Here is a 10,558-nt window from a genome sequence, read left to right on the forward strand (position 1 = left end):
CCATTGCTTCCTCAAGCTCAGAGACGAAAGTAGTTCTCGTTGTTTCTTTCGTTTCAATACACAAATCTTACTAGACACAAGGCCGTTCCTCACTCTGCCTTTCTATTTGTGCCCTCTGGCAGCGATCATCGTCTTCAGAAGGAAGGAGCTGGAGGTGCTGCTAAATATATGGAATACCTGGCCAAGCGTTCCCTAACTACACTGTTATCAGTGAGTCGTGCCAGCCACGACAATCTACACTATCGATTTACAAAGTGAGGAGCAGATCAGATTAACTCTGAATAAGACGGACGTTTAGGAGATATCTTATGGTAAAGAAACCTTAGATGATGATGTTCCAGGCGTTGTTGTGGGAATCAGATGCTCTGAAAGCATAGTGTTGTGGGTGTGGCTGTCACGGATACAGGAGAATATTAGTGCCAGGGTCTATGACGGTTAGTGATACAGGAGCACAAGACAGCACCGCCGCAGTTATAGCTCTAATGCTTGGTTCACTACACATAATATTCAGACAGCAGTCAGATCCGACCTAATGACGGATATTTATGGGGACTAACAACATGCTTTCAATGCAAGCAGTCTGACTACATTCCAGAGCCACTGCCGGAGACAAGGACAAGCACTTAATTCCCGCTGACCGAATAGTCGCACATTTGGATGAAAGAAATGCCTGGAGTAGAGGAAGTGTTCACAATGGGAACAGAGGTTGTCTTCCACTCGGACCAATATCACTCTCGCCCTCTGGCAACGTAATGGAGCTCTCTCTTCTCACTGCATTCTCCAACTCGTTTATATAAACCTTGAAAGCCTTCAGCAATGTTAAACCACAAGATCAGGCGGATTTAATTCGACATAATTATCTTTCTATGTTCTCTCTTCGAGAAAAGAAACCATTTTATTTAAAGATCAGTTTGGCTATGCTGTATCGCTTGAAATAGACAGGCATTTATGTAGGTCAAATGTTGAATATTGTCGGATAATGTGTACACAGTGTGATGTAACAGAACATCACTGATTGGCTGGTTGTCGGTCAGGTAGCTCAGTGGCAAGTCGATAAGGTTACTTATATGTTAAATACTCCAATCTTGGCTTAATCCGTTTTGTCTGATATAGTTTGCACCATATTAGCTGTCTAAAACCTATCTTTCTTACGCTATACATAGTCTCTAGACGTCTGGCTTCACGTCACTGCACAGGACTAAGGTCAAGGTTAGAAGATACACGCAACGCGCGTCGGAAACAACAGCTATTTGAAAGCGGTACCAAATTCGTCAAGTTAGACAAGTAACGAGCAAGTCATTTCTTGTCCACGTCTATGCCCTTAAAATAATCTGCAACTTGATTAAATTCACGCCTGAGATTTTTTTCCTGTTTGAATTCCGTATACTTTCCGTTTGCTAAATATTGACATATGAACTCTGTGTTAGATATGAAACATCACAAACAATCAGACTGTGACAGATGGCCGTTACCTTCAGGACCACGATGGGAACGTGTTTGCTCATCGAATGGCAAGAAAGTTTGTCAGTCAGAACCGCAAACACAATTTCATACAGAGAAAGGTCAGGCCCGACATAGCATTCACAGGAACATGTCTGACCTCACTGTAAAGACCTATTGACCCTATCAATCGCCATTTTATATCCAAAATTAGCTTCACTTAACTAATGCTGTTTATTCCTTGGGATGAGCTTTGCTTCCTGTGTCTAACGGGGGCTTCGTCAGGTTATCCCCAGTATGTGGATTCTTTCAACGGTTCTTCATAACATATCATCTAGCAATTTATCATGTCATCATGAAATGGGTACATTTGTCTCGACGAGGTGACGACAAGGGATATAAACACAGTCTGTCCAGGTCATATTTCGGCTAAAATGCTAATATGAAAGATCATGCAGACTAAGCTTACAAACCAACGTGGCGTTGCTTCTGTCAGTCGGTGATCGAGTCAGTAAATGCCATTGTGAAATATGGGATAATTGTCTACATTGTCAAATTTAAAGATACTGATATTAGGTGCTTAACAGGGACCTCGCTTAGGGCATTGTACAAGTTTGAGAAATATAAAATGCGAAATCATTTAGCGAGGATACCAGACTCGAGGAGCGGAATGAACCGGATCATGGATGGTCTTCCTCAATCAATACCAATTTGGAATATGTCCACATTGATACCTTGTTTCATTCTGTGACTGTGTCTTCGTCTGTCCCTCCACTTTCTCATGACATGCTGTGCAAACCTCAGCCAAATCTGGATTTCACAGCCTTGGATTAGAATAGCCCCAAATAGTAACAGAAGTCAGAAGAAAACGTTGTGTGCGAGCTACTGTTTATATGACATACGGATGTGCGTCAGGATCACATTTCTTGACAGTAAATGATGCGTTCTATAGATACCCTGTTCAAGCGGCAGCAGCCAGTGGTATTTCCACTTGTGTTCGTAATCATGGACAATAGTGTTTTGTTTGTCTGTTTGTTTTACAAATGCCAATGCTGGAATCAGGACTGCGGCCTGTAAATGTGCCTGGACAAGAATCAATGAATAAATGAATGAGGTTAGCGTTACGCTACTTAAACTAGCAACATTGCAGCAACATCACGGCGAGGGAAACCAGCAATTGACGTCACAGTACACTTAGATAAGACACACCACCGATAACCAGTGATCTACACCATCGGTAGACCCATTAATACCTTGAATCCCTACGCGACGACAGGGGAGCGTCAGTGTGAAACCGTGTTAGACCACGAGAAACTATCATGGCATAAGTAGGTAATCATTTGAAGGCTATGTCTGTTGATGTTGTTCTGACACAATGTGTCCTTGTCAGATGACCTATATCCCTAGCAAATCACTGTTAGATATTGCTGCCAGTGTTGACTACGGGGTTACATTTCATTTGATGTAAGAATCCATCCTGACACACAACAAGCCGATAAGATCTTCTGGTCACACTGTGGCTGGCTGTGGTACTTGCAGACTTAGCGTCATGAAGTGGCGACTCTTTGTTGCTGTCATTCACTTGTCCAAACCATTTGCTGGTGACTCTGGAATCCAATTACAAACAATCTTGAAGGAATTGGTGTTGTGGGGAGTGCTTTTAGTGTCCTCGGAGGGAGGCATGGATAGGAATTCGTTAATACAAGCTCTTGCGTGACACCTGAGTGATGTACAACCAGACACAGGGCTTAACTAAGACAATAGCACCGTAAACACACTGCGGCTGGTCATTCCCTGTAATCATCACTACTTTCACAGAGCAGCATGAAGACGCTGCATGCCACATTGTCTATGATTGTCCTGAATAGCTACCAGATGGCACTGGAGGATGATTACATCTCTGCACTGATATGAAAGGTGTACCATGAACAAGCGAGATTGCTCCACCAAGTAAACCCGAACCACCGACGATTTATTATTGAAACATTACTGAAGCACCATACAATCCCTGAACCACCACAGGATCACCAGAGAACCACCACAAGCCCACGACCGAAATCATTACTGAAGCACCACCGAACCATAACTGAATCATCCTAGAATGATCACTGAACCATCGACGTCTCATCTCTCAACCACCACCAAACCATCACCGACTCATCTCGTAACCACCATCAAACCATCACCGACTCATCTCGGAACCACTACCAAGCTATCACGGACTCATCTCGGAACCACCACCAAGTTATCACCGTCTCATCTCGGAACGACTAACAAACCATCATAGGCTCATCTCGGAACCACCACCAAACGATCACGGACCTATCTCGGAACCATCACCAAACCATCACGGACTCATCTCGGAACCATCACTAAACCATCACCGACTCATCTCGGGACCACTACCAAGCTATTACGGACTCATCTCGAAACCACCACCAAGTTATCACCGACTCATCTCGGAACCACTACCAAACCATCACCGACTCATCTCGGAACCACTACCAAACCATCACCGACTCATCTCGGAACCACTACCAAGCTATCACCGACTCATCTTGGAACCACTACCAAACCATCACCGACTCACCTTGGAACCACTACCAAACCATCATCGTCTCATCGCGGAACCACCACCAAGCTATAACGGACTCATCTCGGAACCACCGCCAAGTTATCACGGACTCATTTCGGAACCACTTCCAAGCTACCACCGACTCATCTCGGACCTACTACCAAGCTATCACCGGTTCATCTTGGAACCACCACCAAACCAACTCAAACTCAAACGGTAGCATCTGTGAATCGCTACCATATATGTCATGCTGTCTTTCACTGACATTTCAATGGAGTCTATAATGAATATGGGTCCGTCTAGACTAACAGACGTGACCATGGTTTATTGTGCCAGCGTGATCTAAGCAACTGTCGTTGTAGCGATCAAGTTAACGCGACATGGCACCGAACACGCAGATCGATGCATTAGGTGAACAATGTAATCCAGCCGTGGAATATAGCGATATAACCAGAACGGATGATACAAGGTTCCAAACAATACTGGTGACGATAGCATGTCTTAAACCACAACCCGAATGTCAGGATTATGTTGTTTATTACTATAAATGTTGTAACATTTCAAACAATAATAGAACGTAGACTTATGATAGAGTGGCAAACGTCTTTTATATTTATTAACTTAATGTAGGTCTGTGGTAGTAGTAGTAGGAGTAGTAGCAGCTGCAGTACGAGTAGGAGTAGTGGTGGAGGTGGTGGAAGTAGTAGTATTGGTAGTATTAGTAGTGGTGGTAGTAAGTAGTAGTAGTAGTAGTATTGGTAGTAGTAGTAATAGTAGTAGTAGTAGTGATAGTAGTAGTGATAGCAGCAGCAGTAGCAGTAGCAGAAGCAGCAGCAGCAGCAGCAGCAGCAGCAGTAGTAGTAGTAGTAGTAGTAGTAGTAATGTTGGCATTAGAATGTAAGTATTCGTATAAATGGGAATACAACAACGTGTTTGACGCACAGTTATTCACAATGAATATACTACACGTGGTCTCAGAAAAGATGGGTTTGTTCAACAACTGCCTCTGTTCACCCATCAGTAAATAGGTACCCGGTGGGGTAAGTGGTTGTTAATAATTTCCTTGCGCCTCAAAGGAGGCTTGGGTTACTCGGGATAATACTTTGTTAGCATACACCACTGTGTGGATAGAGTTGTCTCAGAAATATCCATTATCATATGCTAAGTGAAGATAATGCTGTAGACACTCACGCCTAATTATACAGTCTTCTCTGTCTGACATGTCAGGACCGATGCATGGACATATTTAACTTGATGGTAATGAGTATAAGTCAGCCATAATTATCACGGCAGTATGTTTGGGATGGGATGATTTACATCAATATACAAAATAACAGCAAAATCAGTGTCATGTCATGTGCTCAAACTGCATCATGGGGGCTCGTGCCATCGGGAAAAGCCCCGATAATTATTTTTGTGAAGTACGAATCTCATTCTGCAGTTGCTGTACCCTCTAGCGGTCCCACGAGTCACCTGACACTCTCAGAGCCAGCACATCACTTGCAGATTAAGTGGACACAAAACTCCAAAGGGTTCCCTGTGTTGGTAGTCGTCAGACAATTACTTGTAATCAACTTCTGTGTTCCCGATAAAATACAGAAGATGGCCAAAGTAAATTTAATGTGCATCACTTCTGTTTCGTATCATGAATACTTATTCAATAACTGAAGAATATAGTTCTTGTCTGTCTGAGATATATGCAAATGAGGGGTGGGTTGTGTTCTTGGCCACAGGATCAAAGTCGGGTAGGCACCTGATCAAACACAGCTCTGGGTTGTTATGGAATTCCATTACAGTGTGTTGTGTACGTGAGATCTTTGGTGCGTCTTGACTGTGGCGTGTTCCCAGCTCAATCCTGGCGTCTATTTCTGGTAAAGCTTTAAAGAATCTAGTGTAGTGACGTACTACCAGACTATTCTCCATATATCCTGGTCCAGTATGCCATTGGTGACGTGTCAACTGTCAAACGTCCCCGTAATAATATGTAGGATTAAATGAATGGTGCAGATCAATCAAGTTTCGTTATCGTATGACGGCTCTAGTTTCTGTACTTTGGGAGAAACGACATAGCATGCATAAATGTATTACCATGCATATAATTCTGGGTTAGAATAACAAGGTAAAACATGTAAGGGTGATTACCAAAGTCTCGAGTGTATGTTCCTCACTTTTACTATGTGTTGAAGATTGTATTATCATAGATCGCTTGTGAAATTGATTAAATGCTCGTTCTCCTCAAGTCTCTTCAGTTTTCAGCTAAGCAAGTGAATGAGTTAGTTTCGAGGTGGCCAGAATTTTAATTTAGCGTGGCAGTATGATATAGTGGAAAGCCAGAAGCGCTGCTTGACCTCGAGGTTTACAAACTGGGTGAAACCTACGAGTAATCCTTCAACTATCAAGGCAAGCGGTCATGATTCTGTTAGTAACATACTTGAAGGATGCAGCGGGTCACCCGTTCCAGACCTCGAGGTTTACAAACTGGGTGAAACCTACGAGTAATCCTTCAACCATCAAGGCAAACGGTCATGATTCTAACATACTTGAAGGGTGCAGCGAGTCACCCGTCCCACAAGTTTGTTTAAGTAAGCTACAGGGATACAGTAAGTAAGCTACAGGGATGCAGTAAGTAAGCTACAGGGATGCAGTAAAAACATTTGGGACATATGCAAACTCGACCAACTAAAGCGAATGCTAAAAGCAGAGCTTTATGTCAGTGTCTATGCCTCAGATAAGCCATGTGTGGGACCAGCTGCAGGAGCTGTATAAATAATATTTTATTAAGTTTACTGTTATCTTTGCTACATGTGCTTTCCCTGACTAAAACCACTTTGTCAGTGATATTATCAACATGCGGGTCGTAGTTTGTTTTTTCTTTCTTTCTGTCACAATGTCATGTCATCATGTTTGCTGTAATCACACATGAACAAAGTGTATTTTAAGACGATGGGAGGCAATATACACCAGCATTGTTGAACATCCTCCGAGTCATCTTGCTAAAGGGATGATATAAACCTTCCCAATTTAACATTGTGACGACAGATGCATGCAATCTAAACAAGCAGCGCTGTGGTATATTGGTAGGTACATCCTCAGCTGACACATTGAATAGCTCTATTCGCCTCACACAGACATCGGGATAAAAGCATCCGTTTCCATTCACCATTGGAGGCAATCCTCCTGAAAAGAGGGGATTAGATGCAAGAAAGATACCGTAAGTATATTTTTCTCTGACAAAGGCTAACAAGCGATCCATGATTGACTAGAATCCTTTATTTAATGCTTGGCTACAGCATTTGGCAGGTGTTCCTGCATTACAATACAATACTCAGAGAAAACAATTAGCTAATAGCTTGCTTCCTAACATTACTGGTCATCTGACCAGTGCATCGGTGTAGAGGAGAGCCATGAAGTGGAATTATAGGCCCAAAGATAGATCGACTCAGCCAACTCTACAAGTCGTGCTTACGTGGAGATGGTGATTATTCAATTTATAAGATCTTTCACGTAATCTGTAGTAATATAAGGTCCGCCAACTGTGAATTGTAATGCGTTTGCTAACTTACTGCATCTCAAGTCCTCATTGGAGCATGGTTGATCTGGGCGCTGGAGATGTTGATGGGTACATCGATCTCTAATTTGGTTGTTTTGATGGGAGGGTTGCTGGTTAGCCGTTATTGCTGAACTGATATCATCCTGATCGTCAGGGCTTACAAGCCGCCCGCCCGGCGACTTCAACCACGTACAGCCTTTAGTTCCATTTGAAGCTGACTTTGCAAACACACAATTAATTCTTCTCCGGCTCTAGAGAGACTTAGACGAGCTTCCATCACTATGTGTATATGAGGTATACGTGCTTTATAGAATAAAGAACTGGGTCTCGAATCTGACATTACAGCAATTCGTGAATAGGGGTGGCACATTAAGGTAAATTAAGCACATTATAGGTATAATTATAGCTGGTCGACCTATGGCATGCAAGATCCTACATATTCATGTCATGTTGGTGTTATTCGTGTGGAGCTAGCCAGCCAGCGGTTTGGAAGAAAGTTTAATGCACGGTATCGCAAAGTACTGTTATAGGGATGGTTGGCATAAGAACCGGTTATTATTCAGAAAGCGGAGGATGCTTTTGGCTTTATCTGCAGAACTCTTGCTTTAGAGGAGAGTTGTTCCACGGAACGATACCAGCGCATTTTCTGTGCATTAGAAACTGGGAAAGTAAACGCATATGCATAGTTTTCGTTAAGGAATACCGCCATAACAGTGTGCCTAAAGTTACCTCGTCTGTAATACAGTGTATCTATGAGCGTGTTTCTGTGTGAATTTGTGTGCATTGATTTGTGTGTGCATTTGTGTATGTCAGTGTTTTTTTGCCAATTCGTGAGTGCGTATGTTTACACGTACATGCCTGTATATGTGCATGTGCGCGAGAACGTCGCGAGCGCGAGAACGTCGCGAGAACGTAATGCTGTGATATTTGTGTCTGCAACATATGTACATGTGTAGCTGGCGTGTGCTACATCTGTATGTGTGTAGCTGGTGTGTGCTACATCTGTATGTGTGTAGCTCGTGTGTGCAGCATATGCATATGTGTAGCTGGTGTGTGCTACATCTGTATGTGTGTAGCTGGTGTCTGGAACATATATATGTGTGTAGCTCGTGTGTGCAGCATATGCATATGTGTAGCTGGTGTGTGCTACATCTGTATGTGTGTAGCTGGTGTCTGGAACATATATATGTGTGTAGCTCGTGTGTGCAGCATATGCATATGTGTAGCTGGTGTGTGCTACATCTGTATGTGTGTAGCTGGTGTCTGGAACTTATATATGTGTGTAGCTCGTGTGTGCAGCATATGCATATGTGTAGCTGGTGTGCGCAGCATATGCATATGTGTAGCTGGTGTGTGCAACCTGCATGTGTGTAGCTAGTATTTGCTACATCTGTATGCGTAGGTGCTGTGTGTTGTATGTGCATGCGGATTGCTGTTGTGTGCTACACATGTATGCATTCAGTCGGTGTCTACAACATATCTATGTGTGTGTGGCTGAGTTGTGCAACATGTGTATGTTTGTAGATTGTATGTGCAACCTATGTGTGTGTGTGTGTTTAGCTAGCTTGTGCAACATGTATGTGTGTAGCTGGTGGCAAAAGATATATAGAAGTATGTGTGTGTAGCTGGTATATATATATACAGCATATACATGTGCAGCATATACAGCATATGCATGTGCGTAGCTGGTGTGTATTATGAGTGTATTGTTGATGAAGGTGTCCTTCACTCTCTGTGTGTGATTCATGTGCGTCTGTGTGTGTACTTGATCCGAACGACGGACAAGGACATGTCAACCCCCCCCCCCCCTCCCCCCTCCTCTCCCACTTCCTTTCCAAATGAACCTTCTGTAGAAATAGCCGAGATCCAGTACATTTGAAATAGACGCTTGGATGCGCAGTGTCCCTTGGATCCCTATACATACCATGACTCTCGATGTCAATACAAAACTATATGTGTCACCTAGTGATAAGAAATATAATTTGTCTTCCACGTAGATAACACTACAAGACTAAACATCAAAATGCCACCTGAAAATAATATGCTGACAGAAACTAACATTAAAACTGTCATTTTAATGCGAATTGGACTGAGCCCTAGATAGCTATAGGAATAACATTGCGCGGTAACATGTCAGTGACACTTTCAAACACGGATTCACTTTTCAAAAATTCCTTGAAATACACTCGTTTCATTCCGATCAATAGGCAGCTTTAAGCATGGCTGCCAGGGTAGGTTATATATGACTGTTGGCGATCGATTAGTAACCTCTGCAGATTAAAAACCCGGCCACGCTAGCTGCCAACCTCTCAAATCTCGTCCTCGGCGACCAGGTTGTTTTTACAGTTCCATCCTGTTTTCCATAATATAACTCCAGGGGATTTAACTGACAAAGATAATATTACTGGAAGTCTTCAAACTTTCCAAAATATTCTTTTAATCATAGTTATTTTACATGAAAACAGTTGTTATATTACACCGAAGAAGGGTGGTCGATTACAACAAGAAGCGCTTGTCTTTTGGGAGTAACGCATTGATGTTGTTGGCATAGGAGGATGCCTGGCCCAATATCTGGCTCCTGTGTAGTGTTACAAGGGTTAAAGAATCAACATGTAAATTGATCTGACATCCCATTCCTTCTCAGACATATTTGACCCTTATTGCTGTAATTACAGCTTGTATCCATTTATTATCCAAAACTGGTTTAATTTGATTCTTGACTTGGAAACGATTATAAGAAATTACGTGTCTTAAGCGTTGCTCATGAGGAGTGGGGTCAAACATTAATTGTGATTATTTTCCTGTTGTCCCGCAAACATGCACAATTGACCCTAATCTAGAAGCTCCTATGACCTGACAACGCAATGTGCCTATTTATAGCCGTGTTGTGTAAATATGAATCAGTAATGTAATTACACGCATTGATTTGGAATTGTCATAATAATCGAAGAGTTGTATGTGTTGGACAAGGGATTTGATGAAATTAGAGAAAC

At 42.6% G+C, this 10,558-nt stretch overlaps 1 protein-coding gene across 1 annotated transcript; it reads left to right on the forward strand.

Annotated features, from left to right (window-relative positions):
• The first annotated feature begins 666 nt into the window (after positions 1–666).
• Positions 667–4,235, forward strand: LOC137298805 (snake venom metalloprotease inhibitor 02A10-like). Its single transcript, XM_067831078.1, has 2 exons — positions 667–749; positions 3,653–4,235. The coding sequence occupies exons 1-2, from the start codon at positions 667–669 to the stop codon at positions 4,233–4,235; spliced, it is 666 nt and encodes a 221-aa protein (XP_067687179.1).
• Positions 4,236–10,558: the final 6,323 nt, after the last annotated feature.

This window comes from Haliotis asinina, chromosome 10 (assembly GCF_037392515.1).
Source record: "Haliotis asinina isolate JCU_RB_2024 chromosome 10, JCU_Hal_asi_v2, whole genome shotgun sequence".
In the NCBI taxonomy this organism is placed as follows: Eukaryota; Metazoa; Mollusca; class Gastropoda; order Lepetellida; family Haliotidae; genus Haliotis; species Haliotis asinina.